The sequence below is a fragment of the Chiloscyllium plagiosum genome, chromosome 34 (genome assembly GCF_004010195.1).
Source record: "Chiloscyllium plagiosum isolate BGI_BamShark_2017 chromosome 34, ASM401019v2, whole genome shotgun sequence".
In the NCBI taxonomy this organism is placed as follows: Eukaryota; Metazoa; Chordata; class Chondrichthyes; order Orectolobiformes; family Hemiscylliidae; genus Chiloscyllium; species Chiloscyllium plagiosum.
Window position 1 is genome coordinate 18,712,393 of NC_057743.1, and position 15,013 is coordinate 18,727,405.

The window sequence follows — 15,013 nt, forward strand, 5'->3', positions numbered from 1 at the left end:
CCATTGGCTCATCTGGTCCAGATCCTGTTGTAATCTGAGGTAACCTTCTTCGCTGTCCACTACACCTCCAATTTTGGTGTCATCTGCAAACTTACTAACTGTACCTCTTATGCTCGCATCCAAATCATTTATGTAAATGACAAAAAGTAGAGGACCCAGCACCGATCCTTGTGGCACTCCACTGGTCACAGGCCTCCAGTCTGAAAAACAACCCTCCATCACCACCCTCTATCTTCTACCTTTGAGCCAGTTCCGTATCCAAATGGTTAGTTCTCCCTGTATTCCATGAGATCTAACCTTGCTAACCAGTCTCCCAAGGGGAACCTTGACGAACACCTTACTGAAGTCCATATAGATCACACCTACTGCTCTGCCCTCATGAATCTTCTTTGTTAGTTCTTCAAAAACCACAATCAAGTTTATGAGACATGATTTCCCACACACAAAGCCATGTTGACTATCCCTAATCAGCCCTTGCCTGTCCCTCAGGATTCCCTCCAACAACTTGCCCACCACTGAGGTCAGTCGCCAGGTGAGGTCCCCCAATTTGTTATGGCTCCAGACAGAATATGTCAAATCATTAAGCTCCTGAATTAGGAAGGTTGAAATGGCTTCCCTTCGTTATTACCTGTCTTTTTGGTTGGTCGCAACAGGTTAATTTAAAATAGGTCTCTTTTCTTGTGAATATCTTTCTCCCAGATCAAATGACTTTGTTTTAAAAGGAACCAATTAGAACGTAAGAACTCTGAGCAGGAGGAGATAGTTCTGCTTTGCCATTTAACATCATCATGGCTGATCTCGTTTCTCCTTTCTTTAGATGCAGTACAGGGATTTTAATAGGTGCCCTAAAGTTGTGACCTTAAATGCACATTAGTTAACACACTAATACTTCAGGACATGAACATGCACAGATCAGGGTTGCAGTTTTAAAATTTTTTTTTAATATATTCCTGTCATGGTAATACAGGAGATGGCTTTCTGGGACTGCATAATGGGAAAGACATGGGGACAGGATCTAGAGGGTTCTATTCTAAAGGGGGTGTAGGAGAACAAGGACCCAGGTCTATATGTGCATAGGTCAACCAAGGTGGGAGGACAGGTTCAGTGATCAATCAATAAAGAATAAAGCACAAGAGCAAGGAGATTATGTTGAACTTGTATAAGATGCTGATTGGACCTCAGCTGGGGTACTGTAGTCAGTTTGACACACCAAACTTTAGGCCAAATGTGAAGATAATGAAACACACACAACAGCCTTATGAGAATGGTTGCAGGGGTGAGGAATTTCAAATTATAAGTATAGATTTAAGAAGTTGGTTTGATAAATTCCAAGCCAATTCCAGAGATTGTCTTGTTTTCAATACAATTTCCTTCGGTGAAGAGACTTTAACTTCCTCAATCTTACCCATTTTTACTTCACACCCAGTGTTACAGGTGCTCCCTGTGTATGTGGTTTTAAAATTTAAAGACATTTCTAAACTTATGAATGTGATTAACTAGACATTACAACAGGAACCTTTCTCCTTGGAGAATAAAATGATAAGAGAATATCTGATTGAAGCATTCAAAATCATGAGGGCACATGTTAGATTAAATAGTAACAGAAGTAAAACTGACACTGAAAAACTTTTTTGCGCAGCAAGTAGTTAGGGTTGGAATGCACTATCTGAGGATGACGTGGAGGCAAGTTTATTTGAGGATTCCAAAAGGTTATTGGAATTGTAGCCAAGTCCCATAACCATGATGACGGCCCCAACCATGATCTTGGGTTCATGTTGTGCTACATGTAACTCCACCACACTGTTCTGTGTTTGCAAAATCTTCCTCACTGTTCTGTTTTGATACCATCCCTTGATAACTTATTATTTCTCTACCTTAATTAGTTTGTAGAGTTTTGGATTACTTGCTACTTCGGTTAGAACCTTGTTATGCAACTCTGTACCTATTGTGTTATCCCAGTCATTTAGTTTGTCTCTGGCACAATCTTACTTTTGAGTTTTTGTAATTATTTCTCTGCCTTAATGTCCCTTCGCTTACTATTCAGCTGTTGACACTTTTGATCACCTGCCAAAGACTTGTTATTCAGCCTGTCGACACTCCACCAACACCATTATGCTGTCCTATTTGTCCTATCTCTCCACCTATAAATTCTGTGTCTGTGTGCTTCCTTTCACTTCACCTGATGAAGGAGCAGTGTGCCAAAAGTTTATGATTTCAAATAAACCTGTTGGACTGTAACCTGGTGTTGTGTGACTTCTGACTTTGACTACAAATATGCAGGGGAATAGTAAAAGTGCACCCAGAATATAGTGTGACATTTTGGAATGACATACTCGAGACTGCAACAAAGTTCATTGGATTGATTACTGGGATGAGGGGAATTGTCTTATGAAAAGTAATTCAACAGAATAGGTCTAATTCCTAGAATTCAGAATGAGAGGTGATCCATTTGAAATATAAAATATTCATAAGAAGGGCTTGGCAAAGTAGAAACTGAGAGAAAGCTTTCACCAGCAGGGGCATCTAGAATGGAAATAGAAGAGTAATCAGAAACTCAGAATATGAGCTGAGAAATTCTATAATTTTAAGTAATGAAAATCTTTAGAACCTTCTTCACCAGAGAGCTGTGAGTGTCCTTTCAAACCTGGAGCTCAATGGATTTTTGAGTACTAATGGAATTGAGGAACAGAGGGATCATATAGGAAGGTGAAGGAGGAGCGCTCCAAAACCTAGTGCTTCCAAATAAACCTGTTGGACCTGTTGTGTGATTTTTAACTTTGTACACCCCAGTCCAACACCTGCACCTCCAAATCATACAGGAAAGATTTGAGTTAGAACATCAGATATATAGATTTCTTCTGCTCGATTACATCGAGTACTCCAATGTTCAGAAAACCGAAAGACTTTGGATGCTGGAAACCAGAAACAAAAACAGAAATTGCTGGAAAAACTCAGCAGGTCTGGAAGCATCTGTACAGAGAAATCAGAGTTAACACTTCCAGTCCAATGACCCTTGTTCATAACAGAACAAAAAAAAAACTGACCTCCCATGTTCAGCACAGACCGAATAAAGTTTCTACTCAGCATCTACCTGGCAACCCCAGAAGTATAGCTACTTCATGAGTGTCTTGCTTTCCATCAGAAAAGTTATTTTTTCCTGAATTAAGGTAACTTTTTAGTGGTAAAATTTAAATTCTCAAGCCTAATAACTCAAGAATTGAATAAGTCTCAGCCACTCAATGAGACTAATGGTACCTAGCATAGTGTTGACTTGTTAGCACATTTTAACTGGGATAATACTGATACTTAATACTAGTGTCCCCTTAGCTTAGGATCTTAGGAATTCAATCAGAACTCCTGCTCCAATTCTTTGTAGAAAACCACATGAAAAATATATGTGCAAGTTTGCCTTCAACTGTGAGACATCTGTTGCTGAATGATTGCAAATACTTCATTCATGGGGAAAACGATAAGTTTGATAAAACTATCAGCGTGAGATCAGTGCATCCACAGAACTTTGCTCTTGCATGGGCCAAAACCTTCAAGCAAAGAGATACACACATTGTTAAATATTTAGTTTTTAAGGTGTTGATCGTGCTGCAGTGTGAGACACTGATGCTTACCTCCGAGTAGAGTGAGTCTGCTATATCCATCTTCTTCATTCTGTAAAACACGTTAGCCATGTGAAAATATCCACCAGCTGTCCGAATATCAGATGCACCAAACACTTGCGTGGCATGGTAAATCTGTTGAGAATAAATATCTGTTTGTGAGTTTTGAGAAGATTTGTAGCTCAGGTTGAGGTTCTGGATGTGCGTTTGCTCGCTGAGGCTGGAAGGTTCCTGTTCATACATTTCGTCACCCCACCAGGTAACGTCTTCAGCGAGCCTCCGGACAAAGCTTTGCTGATGATTCCTGCTTTCTATTATATGTTTAAGTTTCTTTGAGTTGGTGATATCATTTCCTGTTCTTTTTCGCAGGGGGTGGTGAATCAGGATAAAGTTCCCCTATCAACAAACATATTGGCTTGGACCCGATTTACCACCCCCTATATGTCTGTTGATAGGGGAACTTTATCCTGATTCACCACCCCCTGAGAAAAAGAACACGAAATGACATCACCACAGGAAATGACATCACCAACCCAAACATATAAATAGAAAGCATGAATCATCAGCAATGTTTTGTCCGGAGGCTCACTGAAGATGTTACTGAGTATGGTGATGAAACATCTGAACATGAACCTTCCAGCTCAGCGAGCAAACCTACATCCAGAATAAATATCTGCACTTCATTTCACAACTTTCAAAATAAAAATAGGTCTGATAATGCAGGATCTATCCACCATGTTTTATTTTAAACAAATAGTAAAACTATCTTATTACAGGCACATAAAACAGAAATATTCTTGATTATATTTTATGTCTGCCTGTCGGGCTGAAATGGTGTGGACAACCAGAATGACTTGGTGCAATTCCAGGTCTTTTGGTTAAAAAATCATCCAGCTGCATCAGTCAAAACAAATGTGTGAACAATTTAATGGGAATGGCAGTATTCTGTACTAAGTAAAATTCTATCTGGATAAAACAGCCAGTCTGGTTTTCGTGCTCACAATCTTTTGCCTCAGGGGCAAAAGTGTTATGACTGAGCTGTAACACAAAAGAATGCTAAACGTATAGAGCCATAGCGTTGTATAGCATGGAGATAGACCCTTTGGCACAAACCGGTCCATGCTATCCAAAATGTCTAATCTTGCTAACCCCATTTCTTTGCATTTGGCCCATATCCTTCCAAACCTTTCCTATCCATTTGTTTGTTCAAATGCCTTTTAAATATTATTAATGTACCCACCTTAATCACTTCTGCTGACAGCTCGTTCCACATACATACCACCCTCTCTGTACAAAAGTTGCCCCTCAGGTTCCCTTTCCACTCTAATTCTAGTCTTTGATTCCACAACTCTGGGAAAAAGACTGAGTGCATTCACCCTATCCATGCCTCTCATGATCTTATACACTTTTATAAGATTCCCCCCCCCCCCCCACCCCCGCCACACCTCACAGTCTCCATGATAGAATGGTTTACAGGAAGGAAATGAAAGATTTGGTCTCAATGTTGTTCCAGCTTCAGCAATTCTCTCAGACAAGATTCAACACCCTTATGATTAAATGTCTGCTGACACTTTCTTGGCTGAGGAGCCTGGGTATTATTCCCAAATCCCACATCACAGTTAAAGTCTTTTAGAATGAGGGAAGGAAAAATATGAAGGAATTTCTAAAAATAAACTTTTGTACTGTCTATCTATACATCAAACTATCTATACATCAAACCATTCTCTTCCATATAGGCAAAAACTGAGCTGAACACTACAGTTATAAGACAATTCTCAGCTACTTACATCATCAGCAAAGTACCAGAGTGCTTTCTCGTTGTCACATTTGGCTGTGTACAAAAGGCCCAGGTTTCGGAATAATTTGTATTGGACAGCAGTAACACATTCTGTGGTCCTCATCACTGTCCAATGAGCCTGAGAGAGATAGTCTTCTGCTTCATCTAACTGGCCAAGGCCTGGGCAACATTCAGTACACAAAAAAGGTCAAATTACTAATTGAACATTAATAGAACAAGGCTCAAAAATATACCATCTCAGTCGAGTGGCACAAAGCCATGGACAGCTCAGTTACCCTGATTACCGGTTAGTGATCTTTGCCTAAAAGTGTCCATGTTTAGTTCTTTGATATTGTCAGTTTCAAGTTCTATGGCATTGCTTCCAGTCAAATATTCTGCTAACACTGACTTTCTCAGCTCATACATGAAAAGAGCTATTTGGGCAAGGTACTGATGGAATACTGGCACCAGCTAATGCTGCATATAAGGCCTCACAAATCAGTGATGGTTTATTCTGCTGACTCTATTTTAAAAATATATTATCTTTGTCATAGCCCAGAGGGGAAAAAACAGTATTATTTGGAATGTGAACATACTGGTTGTCTAGTTTGAAATATACAAGATGTGTCACAGCAGTATGAGCCAATCAGCAGTTTATCAGTGACCTTCTGTCCATCAGAATGTCAGAAGTGGGGATGATTGCACAATGTTCAGCGTCATTCATGACTCCTCAGATACTGAAGCAGCAACAAGATCACACAATATCCTGCTTGGGCTGACAACACTTGCATTATACAAATGACATTTAATGGTGTTACCATCACTGAATTCCCCCACTATCAACATCCTTGGGGTTACCATTGACCGGAAATTCAACTGGGCTCGCTACATGTGGCTACAACAGCAGGTCAGAGGCTAGGGATACTGCATTAAGTAACTCACCATCTGACTCTCACAACCTGTCCACCATCTACAAGGCACAAGTCAGGAGTGTGATGGAACACTCATCACTTGCCTGGATGGGTGCACCTCAAACAACAATCAACAAGCTCGACAGCATCAAGGACAAAGTAGCCCGCTTGACTAGCACCATATCCACATGCATCCATTCCCTCCTCCACCGATGCTCAGTAGCAGCAATGTGTACTATCTACAAGATGCACTATAGAAATTCACTGAAGATCCTCAGACAGCACCTTCCAAATCCACGAGAACTTCTATGTAGAAGGACAAGTGCAGCACATACACGAGAATACCACCACTTCATCATCCTGACTTGGAAATACATTGCCATTCCTTCACTGTCACCGGGTCAAAATCCAGGAAATCCCCCCCTAAGGGCATTGTAGGTCAACCATTGTAGACTGCAGTGGTTCGTAGGCATCTCACCATCTCCACCTTGAGAGCAACCAGGGAAAGGCAATAAATGCTGGCCAGCCAGTGATGCCCACGTTCCATGTGTGAATAATAAAAAAAAACTTCTGATGAATCTGTTGTGCAATATATTCTTCATGAGGTACAGTGTCCGGAACTACATGACTCTAAACAGGTCAATCCACACCTTTATCTAACTTCTACTCCTTTGTATTCCATTCTCCTTGGTGTAAAGGCCAATATCCATTACCTTTCAAAATTACCTGTTGTATCTATTCACCAGCTTTTAGCAATTTCTGTTCTTGGATTTCTAAATCTCATAGCTTCTCATCATTTACAAGATGATCTGATCTCTTTCATAGGTTCAAAGTAGATGGTTTGATCAGCTCATGCTGACAGTTTAATAATTGTACAGCTCCACACAAGTGAGAAGTCCCCAAATAACATGCAAGGCATTCTTACCAATACTAGCCTCTGCCAAGAGTAATTGTGATGGCACTAGCTCAGCAGAGGTGTTGCCATAAACAGCATTTGCAAAGCGCAAAGACTGCAAGGCTCCAGGAATAGCTTCCTCATGTTTACCCTCGAAAAGAAGCTTCTGGGCCACTATGCGGGTCAGGTTAATGAGATGTTTCTGTAAAACAGCAAAAGCATAAGACAAATCTCAAGTAACGAATTTTTGTTCAATAGAATTATGTCAGCAAAGCAGGTAGTTAATAGAATTACTGACAAGCATCCATGTACAAAACTGCCAATTTAAAACTTTCTTGTTCAAATTTTCCTTCTAGCTCCCTTGCAAGTTTTTCCGTAGAACATGGCAGCACTCCATTACTGCACAAAGTGCCATTTTTCATAAGTAAGTGAGACAATGGATGAGAATACAGGCTCAGGCAGGGCAAAGTTAGATGACGTTAAGGAGGCTTTGATGAAGGAGTTGGTGTGTCGTCGGCAGTTCAACTTCGGATGCAATATGATTCCAAGTTTGTAAACAAGACCAAAACCATATACAGTATTAAGTTCAAAAACAAAAACAGAAATTGCTGGAAAAGCTCAGCAGGTCTGGCAGCATCTGTGGTGAAAAACCAGAGATAACGTTTTGGGTCAAGTGTCTCTTCCTCAGTTCTGACCGAGGGTCACTCGACCCGAAATGTTAACTCTGGTTTTGCTCCACAGATGCTGCCAGAGCTAAGTTTCCAGCAATTTCTGTTTTTGTTTCTGCTTTACAGCATCCACAGTTCTTTTGGTTTTAATTACTTTATATTAAATTGATGTTCTAGTCCAAAGTTAAAAATCACACAACACCAAGTTATAGTCCAATAGGTTTATTTGAAAGTACGAGCTTTTAGAGCGCTGCTCCTTTGTCAGGTACCTCCATATTCTAGTACAATACTAAAGGAATGCAAATTTTCAAATATTAAACATTAAACTGAGGCGATGTCTCTTACTTAGTTGTATGTAAAAATCTATGGCAATACTTGAAGAACATGGGATATTCTGGACAACTCTATTAGAAATGTTACTTGGTATTCCACCTACAGTCACTGTGGGAACTTGCTAATTGACCATCATATTTGCCTTTATAACAATGAATGCATTTCCTAATACAGGTCTTCAGTTTAAACAGGATTTGACCTGGCTCAGACTCATGGTCAGTATCTTGAAAGCACTCACTGTCTAAGATCACATACCAAAGGGCTAGTAGCTCTCTAGGAACTGTATTCCCAGCAATACATACTGTCTCAGTGCCTTCAGGGGAAGAGGAAATTGGAGCAACAATAAATCACTGAATGAATATGAAAGCAGCTTAGTGTACCTGTCTCTGGATCATCTGCTCCTCATTGTGTTTTCTCTCTTTTGCAGAGCTGAGGAATGTCGGTGCTGTCCGTATTGGAATCAGAAGCTGGCAAATCTTCTCATGAATCCCATTCCAGTCTGCTTCTTGGTGTGCTACATCACTGACAAAAAAAAATGAACATATTCTTGGCAGACTATCCTTAAAAAAAACAAGTTACATTTGCTGATGTAGCCTAATAGAAACAAACATATTGTAGATCCAACAAAAGAACTTGCATTATATCACATCACTCAGAAATGCCCCAGTGCACACCCCATACAATATATTAATCACTGTTGGGTTATATATAACTGAAATAGTGATTTTGAACATAGAAATGCCTGGTAAAGAGCAGCAGGATAAGTGACTGATGAGTCTGACCTTGGCTTGGCTGAGAGTGGAATAATGGCCAAGTGAATTCTCTGCTTTTCTTTGAACAGTGCCAAAGGATCTTTTAGTATGCAACAGAACAACTGAATCAAGCAGACAGAATCTGTGAAACTACTCAGACTGTACAATATATCTTCACTGAAATCTAGATTAATCCCCACGTCTTGCAGTGAATTTGCAGCAGTCTGATTCAAAGGCAAGAATATGACCAAACAAGCCAGCTCACATTTAAATATATTCCTTTAATTCCACACACAGTTCCTAATCTCAATTATGCTACTGTTTTGAAGCATTGAACAGAAACCCAGTGATCCTACTTGGAAGGAGGAGAAACCAGAGGAAGAGTTACTCCTGTAGGTTTGGGAATCACAGATGCCCAATAAGGGAAGTTGAACTCAACGAATTTAGTGTATTTAATAAGTACTTTATTGAAAAGCAACATTTTTAAAAGTTAGGTAATTAAAGCAAAGTAGATAGGAAAAGCATAAGAACCATGACAGCTAAGAATGGTTTGACAGTCCAGGAGGGTGAAGGCATGGATAGTGCAGTGTGAGTGCTGATTTCTATAGCTTGTCAGCTGCTTTCTGTCCAAAAGGTGTGATCCAGAAGATGGGTCTGTGACAACTGATCAATGCCAGATTCCAGGCCGATTGGCACGCTGATACATTATTATTATACTGATAATTATAATGCTCTGTTTCTGGGAGGCCGGAGTTCCCTAGTGAGCCAAGGCATTTTTTGCTCCATTTCAATGCCTTATATTTTACATATTCATATTCATATTTGATTTATTACTGTCATGTGTACCGTGGTACAGTGAAAAGTGTTGTCTTACGTGCTTTACAGGCAGATCGTACTATACAAGTGCATCAGGTAAAAAGAACAGAGTGCAGGATATAACGTTACAGCTGCCAAGAAGGTGTAGCGAAAGATTAACATTAAAGAGGTCCATTCAAAAGTCTGATAACAGCAGAGAAGAAGCTGCTCTTGAATCTGTTGGTATGTGAACACAAACCTTTATATCTTCTACACAATGGAAGAGAGTGGAAGAGACCTTAACCAGGGTGTGAAGTACATTTGATTACGTTGATTGCTTTCCTGAGGCAGTGGGAAATATACATGAAGTCAATGGTTGGGAAGTTGGTATACATGATGGACTGGTTTGTGTTCACAACTCTCTGTAGTTTCTTTTGGTCATTGGAAGACCTGTTACCATACCATGCAGTGAAGCCTCCAAATAGGATGCTTTCTGTGGTGCATCTATAAAAATTTGTCAGAGTTTTTATGGACATGCCGAATTTCCTTAAGCCTTCTGAGGAAGTAGGGGCATTTCTGTGCTTTCTCAACAGCAGTATTAATGTAGGTGGACCAGAACAGGCTGTTGGTGATTATCACTCCCAGGAACTTGACATTCTCAATCATCTCCACCTCAGCATCCACTGATTCATAAAGGGGGATGCAGTCCACTCCGCTTCCTGAATTCAATGACCAGCATCTTAATTTTGCTAATGTTGATGGAGATATTGTTGTCTTTACACTATGCCATTCAGCATATTATCTCCTTCCTGTACTCTGTCTCATCATTGTTTAAGATCCAACCCCCAACAGTGGTGTCATCAGCAAATTCGTAAATGGAATTGGTGTTGAATTTGGCTGCACAGTCATGTGTGTGAAGGAGTATAGAAAGATGTTGAATACACAACCTTGTGGGGCACCGGTGGAGGTATTGTTGCCTCTCCTTACAGACTGTGGTCTGTTGGTCAGGAAATCAAGAATCCAGTTAATGAGGGGAGAGCAGAGACCTAGGTCCTGGAGTTTGGAGATGTGTTTGTTTGGAATTATAGTGTTGAAGGCAGAGCTATCGTCAATAATTGGGAGCTTGACATATGTATCCTTTACTGTCCAGATGTTTCAGGGATGAGTATAGGACCAGGGACATGGCCTCTCCCATAGATCTGCTGCATTGGCAGGTGAACTGCAAGGGGTCAAAGCAATCTTGGAGACTGGAGTTGATATGAGCCATGACCAACCTCTTAAAACATTTCGTTATTATGGCTGCTGGAGCCACCTGGCAGTAGTCATTGAGGCATGCTTTGGCACTGGGATGATGGTGGTTTTCTTGGTGCAGGTGGAGTCTTGAGATCAGTAAGGAGAGGTTGAAGATGTCTGAGAGTAGTTCCGCTAGCTGGACTTTACAGGATCTGATTGCACAGGTGGAGACTCCATCAGGGCTGGTTGCTCACCCTTAAGAAGGCCAATGCGGTGGTGACTGAAGGTATAGTGCATCTGAGGCTGTTGGAATAGGTGATATTGTTTCACTGCCCTTCTGTTCAAAGCGAGCATGGAATGCATTGAGCTCATTGGGTAGGGTTGTACTGTTTTCCACAATTCTTGTTGACGTTGTTTTGTAGCCCTTAATGACGTATAAGCCTTGCCATAAATGACAGGTGTCCACATGGTTAGTCTAGTTCTCAGGCTGAATTAAGTATTGCTTCTTGGCATCTCTAATAGTCCTGCAAAGGTCATATTTGTATAGGTTAGGGCCAGCCAACTTGAACACCTTAGACCTGGACTTCACTAGGAAGTGGATATCCTGGTTCATCAATGGTTTCCAGTTGCGGAATGTTCAGATTAATTTCTTAGGCACATAGTCATCTACATACAGTGTGTTTTGGTATAACATGACAGTTGCGTTCTTGTGCAACCTCGGACTATAGAAAAGCACACTATGAAAAGCCACTATAGAAAATCGCTATACCCATTCAGTAGAAAGTTTGCATTAAGCAAATAGTGACCACAATTCGTCAGTCACGCTATATGCAATTCGAGTTGATGAAAAATGTGCTATACCAGAATGCACTGTACTTATAAGTGAAGTCTATAATGGTAGTGACATACTTGTTTGGATTGGTGGTGGAGTTCTTGAATATGGACCAGTCCACTGACTCTTAGCAATCCCATAAAGGCCCTTCTGTTTCCTCAGACCAACACTGCACTACTTTCTGTACTGGGTCCTCCCACTTCAATTTCTGCTTGTAAGCCAGTGTACGAGTGCAGTGTTGTAATCTGATTTTGCAAAATGTGGACCGAGGATGGAGCAGTATCATTGGTTAGGCATTTTTTATGGTTGCGTAGCAATGGTGAAGGATGTTCAGATTTCTGGTGAGACTGGAGAAGTGGTGGTGGAATTTTGGTAGCACATTTTTGAGGTCACTGGCTGGATGAACAAGGTTTCAGAATATTCAGTCTCAAAATTATTTATAGCTTTAAATATTTCATCACATACACGCTTCACTTCCGCATGGAATGGGATGTAGTCCACTGTCAGGATAGTGGAGGTTGTTCTGGACCAGGCCAGACCCCCTCAAAACATTTCAAGAAAGAAGCCCGACCCTAACTTTGCTAGTTGTTTTAAGCAGGTGTATAGTGGACATTCCAGGAGTGATGCAGCTGGCCCAACCACTTAGTTTCAAACAAAACAGAATTTATTTGCAAGATTACCATATGAAACACAAACAGAAGAGATCAGAATCTAGAATAACTTAATCTATCTGGACACCTAACAGATTGTCCCAACTTAATGACGCTGTTCCAAATACTTGCAACAATCCCTGTGAACACTCCGTTGTAAACAAAATGGAAAATTCCAACACAGGGTCTTGCAGCAGAGATGTCAGAGAGAGGGAGGATCAGCATGGACCTGCTTGTTGGGTCCAGCAGCTTCACAATTGACTGCTTGCTAAAATCAAACCACAGAAAAACTGAGCTGGAAGAACTGGCCACTCCCTTTCATTGTATAAGTGTTTTTTTTTAAGTTGAAAACCCTTTGTCTGAGGCAGTATCTGTTAGCTATAATCAAGTTGACACTAAAACCCATCCAAGCCAGATCCCTCTGCAACTTTGTGTTTATGACCCTTCCAAATAAAAACCAAGGCTAACATAACCTTGTTAAAGGAGCAACATCATCACATGGTGCACTCGCGTGGCGGGTAGTACGGAGGTATTTCACTGTTAAGTATTCTAGGTCCAGGGAGCAGTGACTCTGATATTGTGGTCCTTTGAATGGGTCAATCTCGAGATGAAACACATCCCATTTGAGCATCATGTTCCGTCCAGAAAATATTGCAATGCCAGTGCCTGCAGGAGTGCAATTTTTTCCTGCCTGCCCTTGATCTCTGGGACTTGAATGGAGATACTGTTACAGAAAAGAAATTAATTGCAGGAAGGATGGACATGGATTTTAAAGGCAACAGTACAGTTTAAAGAAAACTTTAAAGGAGAAGGCTGGAACTTGAAGTCATGATTCGGAGATGCCGGTGTTGGACTGGGGTGTACAAAGTTAAAAATCACACAACACCAGGTTATAATCCAACAGGTTGAATTGGAAGCACTAGCTTTCGGAGCGTCGCTCCTTCATCAGGTGATAGTGGAGGGCTCAATCCTAACACATTTGAAGAGCACTCCTAACACATTTGGAATTTGAAGAGCAGATTGCAAGGTGAGAGGGAGAGTTTTGGGGGAAATATATGATGATGGTCCTTTACTCACCAGTAATAAGTCACCCTGCACTGGGAGCACATAACATAAGCAGTCTTCTGGCACATCTCACACTGTAATTTAACACCCTTGGGGTTAGAAAGCGGATAAACAGGAGTACTGAGCATCTCGACGTTCAGGGAGATCGGTCGTTGCTCCAAAGTCTCTCTCAGCTTTTCGATGTGCTGCGGTTGCTAGGGACTTCGAGCCCGTCGTTAAGGACTCTGACTTCTGAACCCGGCAGCACTTCTAAAGACCTTCTCTCCCCTTCCAGCCAACCAGCTGATCAGGTCACAAAATTAAATTAAACGTAAATGAACCGGAGAATGAAACCGAGGTGTGAAATCGCGCTTTGCGTTTGAAGGTTGAAGGAGTTGTGTGGGCTGAGAGTTGTTGTTGTAGTGTGATCGGTTGTTGTGGGGGACGGCGGCCACCCGGACACTTACTGAGCTGGGACCAGTTGTCATGGCGGCGGCGGCCACCCGGACACTTACTGAGCTGGGACCAGTTGTCATGGCGGCGGCGGCCACCCGGACAGGGACCAGTTGTCATGGCGGCGGCGGCCACCCGGACACTTACTAAGGTGGGACCAGTTGTCATGGCGGCGGCGGCGGCCACCCGGACACTTACTGAGGTGGGACCAGTTGTCATGGCGGCGGCGGCCACCCGGACACTTACTGAGCTGGGACCAGTTGTCATGGCGGCGGCCACCCGGACACTTACTGAGGTGGGACCAGTTGTCATGGCGGCGAACGCGGCGATGTACGAGACGGAGTGCAGCGACTTTTTCTCGGATTGCGTGCCGCCGCCCCACGCGGAGAGCTCGGCGAAGGCGATGGCGGAGTTCGCGGTGCGGCACGCCGCGCAGGGCCGCAGGGTGGTGCTGGTGACCTCGGGGGGCACCAAGGTGCCGCTGGAGTCGCGCACCGTCCGCTTCCTGGACAACTTCAGCAGCGGCTGGCGCGGCGCCGTCTCCGTCGAGTATTTCCTCGGTCTGGGCTACGCCGTGATTTTCCTGCACCGACACCGCTCCCTGTACCCCTTCTCCCGGCGGTACGCCGGCCTCAACATGCTCGACGCGCTGACAGCCGTCTTGGACAAGAAGACCACCTGCTGGCGGGTGGAAGCTGACCAGGCGGTGCTGCCCGACATTGTAGCGGTGCTGCAGCGTTACCAGGCGGTGCGAGAGGCTGGCCTGCTCCTTCCCGTAGAATTCAGCACCTTATCCGACTATCTGTACCTGCTGAGGGCGGCGGCTCAGGCACTCAACTCTATCGGTAGGGAAACTAAATAAGACCATAAGACGTAGGAGTAAGGCCATTCGGCCCATCGAGTCCACTCCGCCATTCAATCATGGCTGATGGGCATTTCAACTCCACTTACCCGCATTCTCCCCGTAGCCCTTAATTCCTTGTGACATCAAGAATTTATCAATCTCTGCCTTGAAGACATTTAGCGTCCCAGCCTCCACTGCACTCTGCGGCAACGAAT

General features: G+C 42.6%; 2 protein-coding genes across 6 annotated transcripts in view; one reads left to right on the forward strand and one right to left on the reverse strand.

Moving 5' to 3' along the window:
- Window positions 1-14,334, reverse strand: part of zmynd12 (zinc finger, MYND-type containing 12) — a 100,734-nt gene extending 86,400 nt beyond the window's left edge. For 2 of the 3 annotated variants that reach the window (XM_043675683.1, XM_043675682.1), the window contains exons 1-5: window positions 13,535-14,053; window positions 8,576-8,717; window positions 7,225-7,396; window positions 5,399-5,568; window positions 3,624-3,746 (exon numbers count right to left, since the gene is read on the reverse strand). In XM_043675683.1, coding sequence (XP_043531618.1) covers window positions 3,624-3,746; window positions 5,399-5,568; window positions 7,225-7,396; window positions 8,576-8,717; window positions 13,535-13,650 — 723 coding nt within the window. In that variant the 5' untranslated portion in view covers window positions 13,651-14,053. Of the gene's footprint in view, window positions 1-3,623; window positions 3,747-5,398; window positions 5,569-7,224; window positions 7,397-8,575; window positions 8,718-13,534; window positions 14,054-14,245 lie in introns of those variants that run through there. The other variant, XM_043675685.1, reaches the window with a different exon arrangement.
- ppcs (phosphopantothenoylcysteine synthetase) overlaps window positions 14,067-15,013 on the forward strand; it is a 4,957-nt gene continuing 4,010 nt past the window's right edge. Inside the window, exons 1-2 of one of the 3 annotated variants that reach the window (XM_043675680.1) lie at window positions 14,067-14,156; window positions 14,205-14,799. In XM_043675680.1, the coding sequence (XP_043531615.1) occupies window positions 14,073-14,156; window positions 14,205-14,799 (679 nt within the window). In that variant the 5' untranslated portion in view covers window positions 14,067-14,072. Of the gene's footprint in view, window positions 14,800-15,013 lie in introns of all 3 variants that reach the window. The other 2 variants (XM_043675681.1, XM_043675679.1) reach the window with 2 other exon arrangements.